The 19,239-nt window shown below is 40.2% G+C and overlaps 1 protein-coding gene across 4 annotated transcripts; it reads right to left on the bottom strand.

The window, feature by feature from the left end:
* Nucleotides 1-76: 76 nt before the first annotated feature.
* Nucleotides 77-19,050, bottom strand: smchd1 (structural maintenance of chromosomes flexible hinge domain containing 1). 4 transcript variants are annotated; one of them, XM_085762838.1, is made up of 47 exons: nucleotides 18,808-19,049; nucleotides 17,261-17,336; nucleotides 16,985-17,143; nucleotides 16,797-16,879; nucleotides 16,530-16,663; nucleotides 15,285-15,399; nucleotides 15,027-15,146; nucleotides 14,736-14,902; nucleotides 14,521-14,614; nucleotides 14,227-14,443; nucleotides 14,024-14,135; nucleotides 13,748-13,922; nucleotides 13,464-13,661; nucleotides 13,259-13,372; nucleotides 12,156-12,262; nucleotides 11,933-12,015; nucleotides 11,675-11,788; nucleotides 11,203-11,280; nucleotides 10,978-11,097; nucleotides 10,738-10,882; nucleotides 10,460-10,562; nucleotides 9,920-9,992; nucleotides 9,527-9,666; nucleotides 8,485-8,619; nucleotides 8,155-8,379; nucleotides 7,808-7,950; nucleotides 7,458-7,543; nucleotides 7,249-7,367; nucleotides 5,989-6,150; nucleotides 5,765-5,893; nucleotides 5,555-5,628; nucleotides 5,270-5,427; nucleotides 5,064-5,179; nucleotides 4,922-4,983; nucleotides 4,688-4,775; nucleotides 4,415-4,546; nucleotides 4,118-4,267; nucleotides 3,910-4,036; nucleotides 3,492-3,611; nucleotides 2,934-3,019; nucleotides 2,686-2,808; nucleotides 2,395-2,573; nucleotides 1,413-1,525; nucleotides 933-1,003; nucleotides 683-848; nucleotides 426-584; nucleotides 77-319 (listed from the first exon to the last, which is right to left on the bottom strand). In XM_085762838.1, exons 1-47 carry the CDS (start codon nucleotides 18,958-18,960, stop codon nucleotides 246-248), a joined length of 5,877 nt encoding a protein of 1,958 aa, XP_085618964.1. In that variant the 5' UTR covers nucleotides 18,961-19,049; the 3' UTR covers nucleotides 77-245. The 4 variants fall into 4 exon arrangements, with proteins under 4 accessions (XP_085618964.1, XP_085618965.1, XP_085618961.1 ...); XM_085762839.1 differs by having other exon boundaries at nucleotides 8,485-8,613; XM_085762835.1 differs by having other exon boundaries at nucleotides 97-319; nucleotides 7,249-7,543; nucleotides 18,808-19,050.
* Nucleotides 19,051-19,239: the final 189 nt, after the last annotated feature.

The raw sequence follows: 19,239 nt of genomic DNA, 5'->3' as shown, positions 1-19,239 counted from the left end.
GTGCGTAAAATGTGTCTGCCAAGATTTGAAGCTCTGTGTTTCACTTAAGTTACTGAGAAGAAATGGAGACGCAGACAGAGGTTTTGCTACATACTGTATGTATTTATAAAGAAAGAATCTGCACATTTTTTACAGACGCATCATAATTCGCGCATCATTTTTTGAACAGTGTTAAAACAACAAAACAATTACAAATTACAATGAAATCGGGTAAAAAAACAAACTATGACAATAAAAGTTTGGCTCTATTTAGCTCTTTTTGTAATGATGCCAGAAAGCTCGCCAGCATCCTCCAGACACCGTTTCAGTGGTTTAGACCCTAGAAGACAAACAAAAATCAAAAATGAATCATCAATACTAACAGAATAAAAAGAAAAACACTTGAGATTTATTCTCTGCTTTTTCTCTCAGGTCAATAAACATACCCAGTTGCCTTTCGAGTTCCTCCAGCTGCATAATTTTTTCCTTCAGATTTTTTTGTCTCTGCTCCATCTGAGGAGATTTCAATGTTTTCAAGTGATCCTCACGGTCCTTTTCTGTCTTCTCTCTCTTTTCCACAAGTGCCCGGTATTGATTGAGTAGATCTATCAATCAAAAAGAGAGACAGAGATAAATTAAAGCACAATAACACTGAACACCACAATAAAAACATGATTTAAAATAAATGACTAAGAGATGTCACCTGTTTGTGCTCTGACAGTGTGGTACGCTTGGGGGAGAGGGGCTCCAAACACTGGTGTGAAGTTCTGTGGAGCTCTGTTCTGTCTGCCTCCAAACTTCCCCTTGGCGCTGACGCAGTCCCCCCCCCTGGTCAGGATGGTGGGACAAGGCGTTCTGTTCTGCACCACCTGTGAAGTGACAGCACATTTAGAGCAACAAAAACAACTGGCCAGTTTGTCTGTAGCTCTGCTCTGTCCGGAAGCATCACTCACCAGCCGTCTGTAGTTGTTTGCAGACTCCAGGTCATCTATCAGAATAGTGTCTCCGAGGATGTTTTTAAACGCTGCAGGAAGAGCACGAGTAGAAAACTATCACACAAACACGTTTAAATTTGTTTAATCCTTATACTGCTGGAAAAAAAAAAAACTATTTATAAAATGTGTAACTTGAAACCAAATACTCCATAAATAAACTTTTTACTAATGAAAATGAAAATCATCAAAGAAGCTTAATTTCTGCTCCTGTTGCGGGGGCTCCTGTAGGGACCTCGATTCCTTTCAGATTTCCTATGGATCCCAGGTGGAACCATTTACCCAAAACTCAACAGGAGTGGTGGGGGCATGAAGGAAATACCCCAACAAGAGCAAACACTAAGAGACCTGGGAAGCTTCTAGAAAACCTCTGAGACTTGTGCAAGAAAAAAACCCAACAACAACATGTTGGCAATGTTGTATCCTTTCAGGAAAGCTCACCTTTCTTACAGCTCTCCTGGTCGTGGGGGTAAATCAGGAGGTCTCTGGCGTGGACCGGGTTCCCAGGGGGATGAAAGAGCATGTGGCCTCCTTGTCTCATGTGAGGCAGTGGCCTGCAGGCAATTCACATTTGAGTAAAAGACACAACTGATATTTGAAAAATTCAAATTTTAAAGCGGTTGCCACTTAATTTTCAATTACTTGCATTCTTTTTACATTGAGCTGAAACATTTAATGGTTTATAATAATTGTTACCAACTACTTGGATGATCACAAGTACCAAACATTCAACTCATTTGTGATGCTCTCTGTCTTTCTCTTTTTATCAGCTAATAAAAAAATGGGAATATTAAAATCCATGCCAGTCTGCGTTTGAAACTAAATGTAGATGCTGGTAATGGCAGGAAAACACTTTGTAAAATCTAAAATAAAGCCCATTTTGGTGTAAAACTGTCTAAAGCATGCAGCAGTGACGGTGTGATCCTTTAAGTGACCGTCAGCAGCTCACAAACCACACCAAAGAACAGCAGGAAGTTGTTCCACCCTCCTATATAGGATGATCATAATAATTATAGTTTCCATTATTTGTACAGTAAACCAAAGGAAATGACAGTAACGTCTTAGTCTTAGATCATAACACAAAATTTAAATGTACACGTTTCATTGCCCTATACTGTCCAGATATTACAGTGTTATTTATACATAAACCCTACTAGACTTAAATGTGTAATGTGGTGATGTCCTTGTTTGGTTCTACACAGCCTGTGTGACTGGGTGCTGCTCAAGATCCTTAAATTACTGTTATTGAAAGCATGAAGGAGACTGTAATCAAAGACAGGAATATTATCAGGCAAGCTGCTCAGACGCCAACAACAAAACTGAAATGAATGATAGTGGGTGGAGGAATACTGGCAACTGAACTTTTTAGTGTCAGAAAAGAAATTGGCCTTTTTTTTTATTCATCGACTCAAAAAAGGTGTACCTGTTGGCTCCCACAAACACAGACTCGAGGGGCATGACCTGCTGCCTGCCCTGCGTGTCTCTGTAGATCCTCTGTGCCGCTTCTGTTGTCCTGGTGATGACACAGTCCATGTCGCCCCGGATGAACCAGGAGATGACATTTGCAGCAGCATCATCCTGCACGTAGGCCAAGTGACCGACCTGCATTCAGGGAGGTAATGCTTTTAAAAACACCAAATAAAAAATAATAATAATTTTTAGTTAAAAAAAGCACTAAGCCAATAAGTAATGTCTGTCTTTCCTATGGCATTACCTTTCCTAAAACATCCTGCTGCCCCCTGAAGTTGTCAGGGATGGAGCAAACTCTTCTGGGGTTTTGCAGAATCATATCAGCTTCTGTGTTCTTCTCATTTAGGAGTGTGTCAATTCCCTGGATCTAAAAAGAGTGAAAATACACAATAATCATCTCCCGATAAATATATACAGATAAGATAACAGCTTCTACAGTATCTATACATACACACACACACATAAAAAGTGAGGAGAAGATTGAGATCTTACAGATATGGGCTGTGCAACTGTCATGTTACTTTTGATCAGCACATCTCTAAATTCAGCCTCTTTGCGTTTCGCTGTCAGAACTTGATCTGGTGTGAAATCAAAATGTTCAATTAGAGTGACAAACATGGAAGCACAAAGACATCCCTATACATAATAAAAGTTTATTTAAAGGGATAGTTCAACATTTTGGCAAATTGGCCCATTGCCATAATCCATAAAGTTTTAGGAGTAGGTTCCTTACCTTTATTTGTCGGTGCAAGCTTTTTCAAGAATGGTGGAGCAGAGCCGCGAACTGTTCAGAGCTACGCTACGGAGGCTAATGGGATTTCTTGGTTTCCCTCATCAAACTAATCAAATACACAATCCAACTAGCCTCCGTAGCTCTGAGTAGCTCGCAGCTCTGCTCCGCCGTTCTAAAAATAGCTTGCACCGACAATTAAAGGTAACAAACCTACTGCTACAACTATAGGGATTATGGCAATGGGCCAATTTGCCAAAATGTTGAACTATCCCTTTAAACAAATAACTGAACAAAAAGAGAGAGAAGAGACATTATACCTGTCAGCAAACTGAGGAGTTCTTTGTGGTCAGAAAAGAACTCATTTTGTTGAGCAACAGAAGCAGTGAGTTCAGATTTCTTCTTTATCATCTCAGTCATTTTCAACTGGCTCACTGCATCTAAATGGGAAAAATATAAACAATGGACTAACTTTAAAAAGATAAATAGGGACAATATGGGACTCAAACAGCACACTTTGCGGTGAGTTAGGCTTTTAAACATTTAGATATTAAGGAAATGTAATTCCATGCGTACACAAAAACAGACAAACTAATTGTCTGGTAGTTATTTAATAGCAATTTTAATTCTGGTAAATTCACCTCTAAATCTAAACAAGCACCCCTTGAAATTTACTTTAAATCCTTTAAACATAGAATCAGATGTGAAACATGAGTCAGCTCAGTTTTTATATCATACCATCGTAAAAGTGAAAGGTGAGCTCAAAGGGAGTCAGGGATAGATGAGCTGCTGACACTTCAGGTTTAAAGGAGAGTGTGTACACACAGCCGTCCTCACCGGGGCTGTTCGCCATGATGGCCAACCTCTGTGGAGAGTTAGAGCACAATCATCACATGCAGGGTCCTTCATCAAAATAAATCTAGTCCTAAAAGGGACGGTCACTTACGGTGATGTGGGCCTTTCCTTCTGCCAACATAACATAACACGATCTGCCTCGTGTGCCTTCAAACAGAGGTAAGCTTTTGTTGCCAGAGCTTGTTATAGAAATGACCACCTTCCCGCTCAGCTCTTGCCCCGCTGGGTTTCCATGCGAGTCCTGGAGACCATCAAGGCAGCTTAGTTTCATTCAAGTCAGGCTGCACATACTGTACCAGCTGACAAACCACCACTACCACAGTTCTAAAATGTGTATCACAAACAACTAATGAACGATCAAAGACCAACAAGCTCCTGCTCAACTCACCATTATCCTCAGAGTCATGTTCTGCACCAAGGTTCGATTGGTGATGTCCGTACAGCAGGAGACGACTGGAGCTGCTGGCTGAGAGTCAGGTGCCAGTTTGACCGGTTGATTGGCCACAACATTTAGAGCAATCTAGGAGACAGGAAACAAGCCAGGGACTATGATTTACAGCCATCAACCAAAACCGAGGACACAACCTACACATGTTCACTGTAGTTAGTTATACTGTATGTTGTAGTCCTTTGAGGTTCAACCGGCTTAGGTTCAACCGACCTGATCACTGTACAGGACGTCTGTTTCACTGACGCGCAGAGAAAACTGGGCCGTGTACCTCCCGACACGTTCTGGGATTTCTTTATCTCTGCAATGGAACATGCAAAAATAAAATTTATATTTTTACAATGCCGAAATTAGAGTGGTAAAAGTGAAAAGTGCACCAACCAAAATGTATTTAAACATCCTGTAACAAGTGAGACGGAAGAGAAACAGGAAGTGCCAGCTTCTTACCTGAAGTGGAAACAGTCTTGTCTTTCATTCTCCATGGGCTTACTGCACTTCAGCTCAGGGGTCTAAAGGGAATATTATTATAAATATTAGGTAAAAGAAAGAAAATAAAAATAAGTTGTCTCTCTGTTAGCAAAGCACTCACTGTTGGTGGTGGTGTGTTTCCGAAAGGCGCTCCCTCCCACAGCAACATGGATGCAGCAGCTGGGTTAAAGGTTGTCATTGGGATTCCTTCATCAGACACCACAGTCACTAGAAACACTGCACAGACAAACACACAGGACTCTTAGTTTTTCAGAGACTGTGAGTATGAAGTCAAACAAATGAAGGTTGCGTCCGAGGGATGTGAACCTGGAAATGAGCCTCCAGCACGAAACACTGCAGCTGCGTTGTACTCCACCTTCAGGCTGACGGGTTTGTTGGGATCAGGTAAAACAGTGAGATTCACTGTTGGTCCAGGAATGGGCTTGTTGTTGAAGGAACCTTTAAACTGCAGCTGATAGTACCCCCTAGTGGAAGAACACGGTAACAACACTCTCACTGGCAAATAATGGGACATTTAAGGAATCATTTAGGATGTGAGATATAATTGATTATTGTATTATAACATAATGATGATATCAAGTTGACACTCACTTTGGTCCGCTTACGCTTGTAACAGTGAAAGAGGATTTCCCCTCTGTGTCCACTGGAGTATCTGCTGTCGTCACCTACAACAACAACAACAACAAGATTGCATGATATTTCTCCAGCTGGACTGTTCTGTCCAGCTCCATCTGTTCTTGACCATCTCTGACTTTCATACAGTGTAATTGTACATGTGTAAATGCGGTTTACACCCCTCACCTTCAGCACTGGTGGTGAGGGCTGCACTCCCACCGTGACACTCTGGTCTGAAGTATGGTTTCCCCACTCGTCACAGAGTTGGACGACAAATGGCTTGGGGATGCCGTAGCCATTTATTACCTGCAAAGGCTTGTGTGTGAAAAGAAAAGGAAATGAGCTTTAACAGTCATTTGGGTTTGCTGTAAACACAGCTGTGTGTTAAGAGCACCAAAAGCCTTTCTTACCTGCTCTGGGGCACTGACTAGATTAAGCTGCGCAGGGTTTCCAGCCGTCACCACCACTGCCTCACGTGCCTCATAGTTCCGGTAGGTGAAGCACAACTCTCTGAGGCCTGGAGTCCCAGACTGGAAACGTACTCCAGTCACCCTGACAGAACTGTTGCTCGACTGATTTCAACACACAAAGAGAGGAAGTTGCAGTAAATTAACACAGCAATAGAAGAAGTATTTAGATCCTTTACTTTATTTATTCAATAAAAACACAATATATTATATTGGTCACAGCAAAAACTGTTTCCAACTACTTGCTTTTCTAGGAATGGGCATTTTTTTCTGCTCTTATGTTTTATACAACAACCTCCTGCCGCTGCTACAAATTTCAGAAAAAAATCAATTAGCAATCAGAGGAAACCGTAAAACAAATTGCACCAGATCAAGACCCCAACCTGACTGCACAGAAACCCTCGATATGTGAAGACTGGAGATCACCTGCAGATGAGGATTTATTTGCAAACAGGGATGTATGCTTTCTTTTAAAGGTTTTAAATGGGCTTGTCCCTCACCCTTTAGACAATTTCATTCAGTAGTGGCATTGGCACTCAGGTGACCACTGGAGGAGGCTGCGAGTTGCTTCATAGGCACAAATTGGACTAATTGAAGTGTCAGTTCAGAAAAGTAATAACTGGAGTGTCCTACATGTCCTACCTTTACAACATCTCATCATTTTATTTGTGTACATATCTGTAGTGGACTTATGTCTCCTGCCTAGGTCTACAGAATTATATTAGCCTTTTTTGCTACAATCTGGCCCTGCTTATACTGTATATCACATATATAAATATCCAGACATGTAGTTGTACTGATGTGCATTAACATGCAGTGTCCCTGTCTAATGAACAAATAAATAAAATAGATAAACGCACATACACATATACATCCACAATACAATAAATCAGAGTTTATATACCATACTTCTTCAAACCACAGTGACCAGTGATCACAAAGCCACTTCCCTGTCTGAGCTGCTTAAGCAAAGATATATGTTCAAACTTCACCTCCTTATTTTAATATTAGGCATCATTTCTTCATACTGCAATGGTGCTAAGTGCAATGTTTTATTACATGGGTTACTTAACTCTCTCAAGCAGCCTGCATACATTTTTTATGGCTTGAATGGGAGAGACAGAGTTTAGGAGGTTCAAAGGACAGAAGATCTGTGAGTTCAAAGTTAAGTTTCTATCTAAATGTGAGGATCTTTATCCTTACCTGCCATATAAGCTTGACAGAAGATTTGTCCAGACCCTCAGCCTTGACAGTAATGAGGTTCATGTAGTTGGGGGTTAGGGTATTGGTTGAATTGCCATACTTGTCCGCAAGCTCCAAATCTGTATGAAGAAAACCTTGCGTGTCATCTAGTGTGCAAGCAAATGCAAAAAAAACAAACGTGATTTTTGTGTGAACAGGTTCATACTCACTGATGTTCTCAGAGAGGATTTCACCCAGCTTCACTGTCTTTTGGAGCACAGTTGCTTTTAGCTGATCTGGTTCATCTGGAAGAGGTCTACAACAAAAAAGGAGCAACAATGCTGACTTTCATTCTCTGTATGTAAAAGACACCACTCTTATATGTGTCCATATGAAGGTACAGCCAGGAGGTTATCTTAGCAAAAAGATCAGAAACTCTCCATTTCCAGTCTTGATGCTTAGTTTAGCTACCTGGCTGCACTACTTTTGCATGAGAGTAGCATCCATCTTGTAATCTAATAAACATATTACCCCCAATCACCTCTGTAAATCACAGCTTTGAATTTGGTTTGTGGCTTACACTATTGTAAAGAAGATAGAGATGTTCTGGTGTTGGTAGGACACTTGGTATGAGCGTTGTTCATCCACCTTCATGGGGACTATTATATCAGGCAACTTCCCCTCCAACAGATCTTCCACATTTACTTCGCTTTTCCAATTCACCTAAAAAACACAGTGAACAATCAAAAGTCAGAGATAAACTCAGCAGTGTTTGGATACTATGGCTCTTGAGACAGACTGCTGATTTTTTCCATAGGAAAAAGTAGCTCTGAAATTTGCGAAGGAATCATCTTGATGATATGATGACGTCATGACAATAGCAAGCACATCAACAGCAGTACATTAAGTCATATATGCCAGACACACCATGATCTGAGAAGCTATTTCAGCAGTGAGAGGTACTGTTCTGCCGGCCTCATCATACAGCCCGTAGAACAGGTCGGCCAGACAGCTCCCGGCCAGCCAGTCGATCTTATCGTTGTTCCTCAGCAACAGGTTCTCATCATTTCGACTGAAGACCTTGATCACGGAGACTCTTGTGCTGGGCAACACCCTCAGCTCCCTCTCAACCACGGCTATGTTCTTATGATTCTGATAGGAAAACAGAAGGAAAGGTGACCTTTAGAGCAAAGTTTGAATCAGAGGATGTTACATTAGGTTGAGAGTGTTTAGTGTTAAGTCTTTAAGTTTACTTACAGCCACCACAAAGTTAACTTTGAGGTTTTGGGGTTCGGCATTGGCTATTTTCAGGTTTATGGGCTTTGTCAGAATTTGCCCTACTCCTGTGCTGCTGCAGTCAACTAAGGCTGGTGGGAGCCCCTTGATCTGGATCTGAAAACACATTGGAAGGCATGAGGGTAAAATAAACAACACAATAATCAAAGTTAGAAAGTCACAAGATTAGCACTGAAAAACCAATATGATGTGTGGAGCTCCCCAAGGCTCAATCCTTGGTCCTCTTATATATAGCGATTACTTCTATTGGGCTGCATTCAACAGAACAACCACATTAACTATCATGATTAAGGATGCACATTTGTAATTTTTTTTCTGATCGATAACTGGCGCTCATTAACCGATTAATAACCATTAACTGATAAGATTATAATGCTCTATTGAATGTCTGTGACTAGGCTTGTGCCGACCAGCAACGCGATCCTCCATCGGCGATTGAAAGGATGATCGACAATGTTTTTTCTTATTTCTTGCCGTTCTACAGGTCAGTCAGCTACAGGTGAACCAGCAGGAGAGCGCAGCGCAGTCCTTTTTTTTTTTTTTAGCGGCACCATCCTTACAGGTGAGGCACATGCAGATGTCCGTCATAGGGACTGCACTGCATAACTGGCACATACTGTCAGTCCTCAGAGCAAAGTGTCTTCAGCTTGAGATTATTTCATTACATTAGTAAGATTTAAACCACAATAACAGCAATTTTGTCCATATGAGAAGATGAATGATGAAAGATGAAAGATGCCTTTCATTAAGATTTAATGGGTCCTGCTGGGAGTTTTTCTTGAGCAGGTAAACACACAAGATAAACCCTGGATACACTAGACCTACAATACTCTCATGAGACACACACACAAACACACAGTTGCTATACCACAAATTGAAATACTGCTGCAAAAACAACATTGCTGAATTAAAAGGTGCTGAATTATGGGGTGACAAAAAAACAACACTCTTTTTGTAGGTTAAAATGCCCACGAGCACACACACACATAAAACTCGTACGTACCTGGCAGCTAACTATCTGTCTGGGATGGGCGGTGATGTTTCCAGCCTCATCATGAATTTGAACATTAAATGCAACAGGGTTCCCATTCTCCACTATGATGGGGTTTTCTTCTGTCTTTACATGGAGAGAATGTGGAGTGCCTGAAAAACATCACAAAGTGTCAGTGGATGTGTGGGAGAGAAAGAAGTTCAGACTCTCAACCCCAGATAAACACAGAGAAGCTGGGACCATCAAATGTTTGGTATTTAGCTTAACCAAGGTTTGTGTCAATGGCTTCAGTTTGGCAGAGGTGAGAAATCTGCTTGTTGGCTGTAAACTATAGTCATGTCCTGTATGACATGACATATATCATGAACAACACAAAAGCAGCTTCATAAATGAGTGCTTTCATACCAGGGCCAAGAATGATCTTGACAATCTGAGTGTCTTCTTCCAGGCCTGGCAGGGTCACTATCAGATCACGTGTCTGCAAAATAAAATATAGGAGGGATAAAATGAACCGGCTCCTGTCAAGTGATATTTCATTTTTATAATAAGTTGTGATTTTACATGACCAAACTGAAAAGAGAAAGTTTATTACAATGAGGATAAACCTTCTAAAAATTTGCTACTTTCACACTCTCAGATGACTTTGCCCAAGAGTGCACACACACAGTCACAGATTCAAAGTGTTAGGTGCTAGCTGTCGTGCTGACTCATCAAATGGCTCCTTCGTCTTCAGCTTGGTATCATCTTTAATTCACCGTCAATCAAAATTGTAACAGATAAATACCCCTGTTTATTGCATTGTTAACTGACACAGGAACGCTTATATTGAAGACTGGTTTTAGGAGGTGTGTTGTGTTCTGAAATCTTACACTATATGCTATATTTAAATCATTAAACCCCCAGGTGAAGTTATGTCTTCTAGTTCTAAGAGAAAATTTTTCTAACCTTGGACTGGTGGTAGTTGAGGACTTTGCCTCGTGCTCTGACACCTTTTATTGTGTATGTGGTCCCGCTGCTGTCCACTGCCTCAAAGCTCAGATCCAGGTCACTGAATGATGACAATGATAAAGTGATATAGTTAGTTAGAGCAACTGCCACATGAGGAAAATAAAAGACATGATAAGATCTTTGAAAAGACTGTTCACATCTTAGCTGGTGAAAGACACGTGTATACTGAAGGTAGTTGCATATAGAGACTTTCACAAATGAAGTGTGTGACTCACCTGCAACTGAGTACAGGCTGGAGGTCGGGAAGGCCCACTGTCACGTTGTAATATTTGTCTTTAAACTGCAGAGGAATGTCAAAGGGAACCCCAACACGAAGAGGAGAGCTCACTGGACCAGGAACAAAACTCTGAGCGATTCCCTCTGAGAAGGAGAAAAGTAGAGCAAGTGTTTGAGTGAGATGTTCAGGAAGGTTAACAAACATGACAGCAAACTCTCTGTGCTTCACTTCTCCCCACCTTTTATGGTGAAGTTGAGTGTGAGGCTTGGGAGGGGCATGCCTCCAAAGGCAGTGGCCTGAGTGTCATTTATTATGGTGCTGAGGTACAGTGTGTACTTCCCTGGTTTGGTCAGGTTCACTGCAGAAGGAAAAACATGATGTCTTAGACGGCAGATAAAAACGAGACGAGCCAACAGGCAACCAGGAACAGAAGAAGAATGACAATTTTGACAATGAAACGCACCAATTTTTCTGAACCAGAAACCCCACTTCGCTGAATATGGGGCCACAAAACTGACAACTTCTTCAGGTGCTTCAGGACCTAGATAGGAAAGGAACATAAACAAAATAATTTGGTTGCAACTTTAGAAATGTGTATTTGTTACCCAATTTTATATATAAAAAAAAAGAGGTAATACTGAATATTTCAACATGTATTCAAGACAACTGTGTGAGATATTTTTACTGTTTTTCTGTAAAACTCTTAAAGCTGTGATAGTGGTTCTAGGTTTTTGATGTATCTGTTTTGATTATATTCCAGCATTTAGTTTGAATACCATGACCAAGAAATACTAGATATGGAGGATTTTTCCTGTTGGTAAAGGTAGATCATTTTCATGGTCACTTTGTTGATTTACTTTATGTGTAACAAATTTAAATAGGACATTGCATTTTTACAAATCAAACCCTGTGATTAAACTAAATAAAAATCTTACCTTTGAAAAGTACGACCTGCCTAACAGACAGTTTTATTACCGCTGAGTGGCCTACTGACGGCATCCTGGATATCGCCTCTCCCTTCTTGTTCAGGATTTTGATGCTGAGTGCTCCTGAAAGGTCAAAGTAAAAACAATTAACACCCAGGCTTCAGGAAAAAAAGGGGTAATTTTTTAGTATTACCATATTCTGATGCACATTTGTGTATGTATGTGAACTTGGGTCTTGTGCAGGGGGGGTTTAGGATGTGATTTTACCTAATGGAGTCCCAGCTGGACGGACAGCATTCAGTGGCCACGGGTTTCCATCTGGCCAGTCCAATTGTAGTAGATCTGGAAGCCTGGATTAAGTACAGTCAGGCTTCAATTATAACATTTCGGTATAGAAATAGACATCTAAAAACATAATTTATATATACGTATATATAGTTTTCTACACACAAGATGCCTGATAGGCCATTTCCTGTGGCTGTTTACTCACTTGGCAAAGTCATAGTCAATGTTTTTCTTGATGGCCTCGTCAGTGGCCGTCCTGTCTATCTTGGCGATGGGTATGATCTTTGTTGTGTCGTAAAGTGCTCTGGGTTCCTAAAAAGATTTGTTCGTCAATCTGATGTAAAATTTATACTCAAAAGAAAGGAATATCTCAGTTATCTTAGCTGCTTTGTATAAGACTAATTGCTAATTATTGGTACTGCTTGCTTATCTTTTACAAAAAAAAATGTATTTTAGAATAGAAACTGCTTGTAACATCTCATTTGCACAAAACCAGACACTACGTTCTCTCTATATATCCTCTCCAGCTCTGTCTGATTGTTTTAAGTGTCACAGATATTCACTGTCACAGATGTTCAGTTAGTGCAGGTCTACAGTTTTGCTTGGCAACTTATTAAAGGAAGCTTTCACACCAAACATTACCAATCCAATAACACCACTGAAAATAAAATAAGGCTGAAATGAAACAGGGTCATGTTCTGTCTTTGTCCCAGTTGGATATTATATTAGAATAAATCCAGTTAAATAACTCATGAATTAACTTACTGTATATATTATGATGACTAGATAACTTGATAGATAATTTATGAATAAGGGGTGGGAGTAAATAAGTTTTACTTCTTCCCACTCCTTTTCGGATATGAAACAAACAAAACAAAACAAAACAAAAACAAGATAATCAAATTACCTTTATTTTTCAACTATTTTCTTTTTTTTTTTTTATTACATATATATATATATTTCTTTTTTTGTTCATATGTTGTTTTTGCAAAGTTTTTATATGTTATGTCTGTCCATTTCTGTATTATGTTTTATTTATTTTAACATGTCCGAAATAAACTTAAACTAACTAACTAACTAACTAGATGTATAGGTAAATGCAAAAGTCTGTTTTAAGTTAAATTAGGTAAACTGGACAGAATATTTTTTCTAAACCAGTACAATGACCCTATGATGGCATTACCAAGAAAATGTTCAGTTAGTCCCCAAGCAGTTAATTCCAGTTTCTAGATTTATTTTGCAAACATATTTGGCCTTTTACCTGGTCTAAAGAAATAGACAGGACTGAGATACAAGAAAAAATCTTACCAAACACACTTCGACCTCTCCTCCTGTGGCAAAGACATCTTTCTTATGATCTCCATACAGCAAAAACCGAACCACCTTACCATGGTGAATGGGGTTTGTTTTCTGGGACTTCACCTGTAATGAAGAATTGACTGTGTATCAGTACATGCTGGTGTGAAATACACATGTGTATATTGAGATAAAACACAACAAAAGAGATTCTCACAAGTTGGCCTGCTTTGTAGATTTTGCCATCCAATTCGATGGAGGAAAATGTCGCCCAGGGGTGCTGCATCTTCTTAGCGGCCACATCTGTTCGTGTAACGGTCTCCTTGAATCCCAGGAACTTCACTTGCTTGTCTAGTTTCTCGTGACAGTTGTGTAGCCACTTGGCGAATTCCTTCTGTATGTTGCATCTTATGGTCTGTGAAAAGTTTTTGGTGTGTTAACTCAAATAAATTAAGATTCATACAGGAACAAGGAGGAAGAAAGACACCAGATCACAATCACCTGTCCGTTATCAACACGTGTGAAGATGGTCTGCTTGTTCTTCACTTTCACCTCCAGGTCCATGTAGGTCAGCTTGTTGGTGGTGACCTGGAATCTGTCGTCAGTGAAAAGCACTCCTGAAAACCGACTGTAACACTCTTCAGGCACGTTTGGGACTTTAATGCACCAGTCAAATCTGCAACAAACAGACAACAAGACAAACTTTTACAACCTCTGAATTATTTCTCTTTTGGAGAAAAATAATAGAACAAAATAATTTAATAAGTATTTACTTACTCGTCTACCTTGGTGTAAGGTATGAGCCGCCCGTTCCAGAAACATTCGAAGATCGGCCTCTTCCCTCTTGCCTGATTCTGGACTCCAGACTCTTCTTCATCATTAGGAGTTCCTGATCAAAGAAGAAGAAGCATTGATTGTTCACAATTTGTTCCAACGCTAACGTGTCATAAGCTGTGACCAACATGTAAAAGCATGAATACCTCTCTCAGCATTTGAGTCAGGAGGGTAAGTCTCCCTGTCATAAAGGAAGGGATGATACCGAATCACTCCCTCCACCGTGCCACTGTCTACTCCTGTGGTGGCCTTGAACTCAAACGTGGCTGCAGTAGCATTTATGTACAGAGTCTGCATGTCATCCTGCACTTCCCTGAGGTTCATCACACGTGGCAATGCGTTAGGCCTTTCCCGCAAGGTGATCTGATTAAAAGGGAGGAGTCAAATGTCAATAGAGCTCAGGAGAAGTAGACGTCACTCTCATCATCAGTTAAACTCACCTGAATGTTAATTTTAGGTAACGGATTTGAGTTTGTTGTGTTGGCTCTCATGTCATTTCCATTGATTCCATGGATGTAATAGTGATATACATGACTGAAATATGGGCAAAAAATATGTTAAATATAAACAATCAACAATCAATTGTATCAGGCAACATGTGGACTGTTATATGACTTAGGATTATATTTGGGCTGGTGTGGGTGAACAAACTCACGCTAGCTGTCTGGTCCACTTGGCAAAGTCCCTTTTTAAAAAGGTGACGTGCTGAGCCACGATTCCTGTGATGACCACGGCCGTGAAGCTTTTCTTTCCAGACTCCTCTGCGATTAATTCGTGGAGGAAGCGCTCGTCGTTCTCGCGCACGTGTGAGGAGTCGCTGGGCTGCAGGAGGAGGACGAAACAGCACACAGCAGAGATGTTTACACAGAGAGATCATGACCTCCTATATTTCAAGTTACGATCAAAAATACACTCACTAATGTCAAGAGAGGTTTTAAACATGTACCTTCCTGTTTTTGATGACCCCACTGTAAACATCCTGTTTGTTCTTCTCTTTTCTCTCAAACTCATCTTTTGACAGAACCAGCTCGTGAACATCTGGGGAGTCCATGGGTTTGCTGATCATCTGTTAAAGAAGTACATGTTCATACAGTATTTACTGACACGTGATGGATGGATTACATTCAAAACTTGACGTGAAAATCTGAGCGAGTCTCTGCAAAAAAAAAAAAAAAGTTAAAAAAAAATGAATTCCTGTGCTCACCCTGGTTGAGTTTCCAATGAAGAAAATAGCTTGTTTTCCTCCAACTCCAAAGTAGGATATATCACTGTTGAGACTTCGAGGGACAACATCAGGCCGCACGTATCCTTCCTGCTGACTGTTGTAAGGACAAAACAAAAGCTTGAATGAATTACCTCTTCACAGTTGTACAGTATATCTCCACCGCTCAGACTAGTTCCAGGTTACATCCTGTTTGTGCAGTGTCATATAAAATATCATAACTCTCTCTGTGTTTTCGGCAGAATTCTCAGACTCCAGAGCTCTGTCCCCTCTACACCAAACAATACCAGCATCATCTCCTTTGCTCTGCTCCTAAACCGGCCTGCCCTCCCTTGCTTATGACCCAACCTGCCCACCAGAAGCTGCCTGTATCAGCTCTTCCTTTACTGAACAATCCCATTTGGACGTCATGGGACGCAAGACAAATTTCAGAGTGATCTGACAATAAAGTGTAATCTTATCTTATCTTATCTTATCTTATTTCCATGTTATTCCATATTCTATGTTGTAAAATGTTTCCTTGTCTGTGCACAACATCTATTGCATGTCTGGCCGTCCTGGGTGAGGGATCCCTCTTCTGTTGCTCACACTGAGGTTTACCCCGTTTTTTTCCCTGTTAAGGGTTTTTTTTGGGAGTTTTTCCACAGTCAATGTGAGATCTAAGGGCAGAGGATGTTGTTGATGCTAAAGCCGTTTGAAACAAACTGTTTGTAGAAATGGGCTATACAAATTAACTTGCCTTGCCGTAACTGCTGTTTGGATTCTTGAGTTATTATGGCTAAGAACTTAGAACACAGTTGCCTTTGGCAACCAAAGTCTAATCGGTCCGGTTGAATCCAGGCTTCCCTTGAAGAGTTCCCGAGGTGTTGGATTTAGTAATAAAAGTATTTTGTGGTCAATGTGACCTTTGACCTTTTATCTTTTACTACCAAATTCCTATCAGTTCATCTTTGAGTCCAAGTGAATGTTTGTGCCAAATTTGAAGAAATTCCCTCACAGCGTTACTGAGCTATTTGTTTTATTTGTTAGGATCCCTCTAGAGCGCAGCTAGTCTTCCTGGGGTCCACATTTAAAACCAGTACATTTAAACATACATTTACAATCACAACACGAAAAAGACAAGACAAGTCAACAGCTATGACAGAGAAAAACAGAAAAACAATCTATGTTGTGACTCTCAGAAGTCATTGCATCTAAAAGTGAAGAATTCAAGTGAAACACACAGACCTTGTGAAAGTGCTGTTTTCCCTTGTAAATTTGGAGAGTCTGTACACTGCCCAGTTCCTGAGCTGTTTGGACGTCATCCCACATCCGTTATCTAAGATGACCACTGCAGGCTTCCCCAGGCTTTCATCAAAAAGCTGAGCAACAGAAAAGAGAAGTGAGTCGCTATTACAGATTTCACTACACAAAGGCACAGACTGTAACAACTATGCAAACGGTTAGGATAAAAAGAAAAATTTGTCTATACACAAATACATTTCCATAACCAACCAGTCGTATCTCTATTGTCCTCGTTCCACTGTTTTTAGCTGTGGCCGACAGAGAATTGTCGATCAACTCGGCAAGTGCATAAGCTGGAGGGGAAAAAAAGTTACAAGGGATGAGATGCTTCATCGCTTAATCTCTCTGTCCATCTCAAGTATACTATCTTTCTTGAGGCGATAATGACTTGTACTTACGTAATGGGTTATGGCCCTCACTAGAGTAGTACTCATACAAGCCACCTTCAGTCAATGTATTATAATGAGGCCTGAATGTGATGTGCTCCTCCATTGCCACTGGAAGAGCTTGGTCCTCCCTCTGCAGCAAGTACAGGGTGCTGCCATCTGGAAGCTGCCCTACAATAGAAATTGGAAATCAGTCTTAGCTATGAGATGCAAACACTGACTTAACCAAACTCTAACCCATAAGCAAATGGTTATACTTTTGCGCCAACAAGCACTGGTTTTACTCACTGAATTTGTCAAAATCCAGGGCTGTTCTGTCAGTTGTGGCCAGAACAAATCTGTCATGTTGCTGTAATTTAAAATGCTATGAAAAAACAAACAAACAAACAAAAAAACAATTCAATTAGTCAAGTGAATTAAATAATAATAATAATTTCATAATTGTTTAAGAAGGAGAAAACGATACATTTGTTGACAGCATCTTGAACATTTAAAGCTGTCCAAGGACAAATCATTTTCAGACTTGTTCATAAAACATTCAAAACGTATGCACACCTACAGAGGCAGACAGGTGTGTTGAAGAGGACCAGCACGGCGCAACAGAGGACCAAAAACAACCAAAACGTTGTACTCTTATTAAATACTATGCAAGTTAAGACAGTGTGCAGGAGTTTCCTCTGTTGAGACTTGTTTATATAAAAACATTAAGGTGTTGTGTGTTGTGTTTAAATAGACAATATTAAATACTGGCAGTTGAGATGGCTGAAAATGTTCCTTTATTTATTAATTTTTTTTGCTTAGATTGAAGATTTAGTAGTTACTAGTTTAATTCATTTTTTAATTTCTCTGTTCAGGAGCTTTGTAACTTAATTGATGATTCTGAATAAAGTAATTCTGAACTGAAGGCTATTAAATTAGGTATCTCATACCTCAAAGAGTGTGTTCGCAGCTGTGTGTGCATGCCTGAGCGACTGAGTGGGTGTGTGTGTTTGTAGGTGCAGTTACAGTACAGTTTGAGGGTGGGGCAGGTTAAACAGCATCATTCATGACTGCTTGTTAACACACCTGTTTGAACTTATATATTTCATCTTTAGTTGCTGCCAAGTACATTTTGTGCCTGTTAAGTTGCACCTGCATGCACAAACACGTAGAATAAATATTGATGATCTGGGAGAAGTTTATTTTTATTCTTTTACACTGGGAGACAGTGGTAAATTTAATAGGCTACCATTTGGATTAATTCAACACCAGGACAAGTTTCAAAATGATCTTTAAGTTGAGTGTACACTTTCCACTTCCAGTAGAGTAAACAAACGGTCAAACATAAACATACAATATCATTTCTTCACAGTTGGATTGAAAAAATTAAGTCACCTTGTGCCTCTGATGGATATATTTGACCAAGCCCTCCCTATCCAAACCTCAAAGTGCCAATTTATTTTTTCATTTTTGCATGATTAATTAATCAATTAGTAGTTCAGTTCTATTCTGTTGGGCATTTGAATTTATGAAATGGCATAATAATCCCCTAAATGTAAATATAGTGGAGTTAAAATTACAATAGGCTGACGTTACTGCTATGACTAAAATGCAGTTAAAGTAAAGCACAAAGTAACAATATAAGATAAAAAATTGCAAGAAACAAAAACAAATACAAAAACAGCGTACGAAGTCTACCAAAATGTCTTGACCAAAATATAGCTGCGGAAAAAAAAAAATAGTTCGAGGTTTGATATAATGTAGTGGAGCATTAAATTTAACAAAATAAAGACTGCATTAAATTGAAAATGTGCTTTAACTGAGCTGCAAACCCAAACAAACTTAAAGAGCATTACCTTTTGCAGAACGTGAAGAAAGCTATTGAAGTCCCACTCATCCGGAACCGTCAGCTCGACCCCGGGCGTGTGTGGGAAGCGGCAGTCATAAACACGAATCCGCCTCGACTCTCTCCCTGCGGCGGGGAGCTGCTGGCGGTCCGTCCGCAACATCTTTTCAACGACGTCCAGCCAGACACCAAGTTATGACCGTCTTTTACGACGCACCGCCCTGTTGTTTGTTACAGAAATTACTCTCCCGTAAGTTTTATCATCACTCGTCCGCAACTCCTTCTTGTTGCGTTCACGGTTTTCGGTTAAACCAGCATTCAGATCAACGGACGAGCGTCTCCCATTTTTTGGTGACACAAACAACTGTAGATATGATAAAACACACCGGTGCTACCAGGTATTAAAAACTAAAAGTCAGCACACTCCCTTTGGCTCACTAAA

This window comes from Trachurus japonicus, chromosome 20 (genome assembly GCF_045865225.1).
Source record: "Trachurus japonicus isolate A0001 chromosome 20, Traja_1.0".
NCBI classification, from domain to species: Eukaryota; Metazoa; Chordata; class Actinopteri; order Carangiformes; family Carangidae; genus Trachurus; species Trachurus japonicus.
This window is presented reverse-complemented; position numbering and strand designations above follow the sequence as displayed.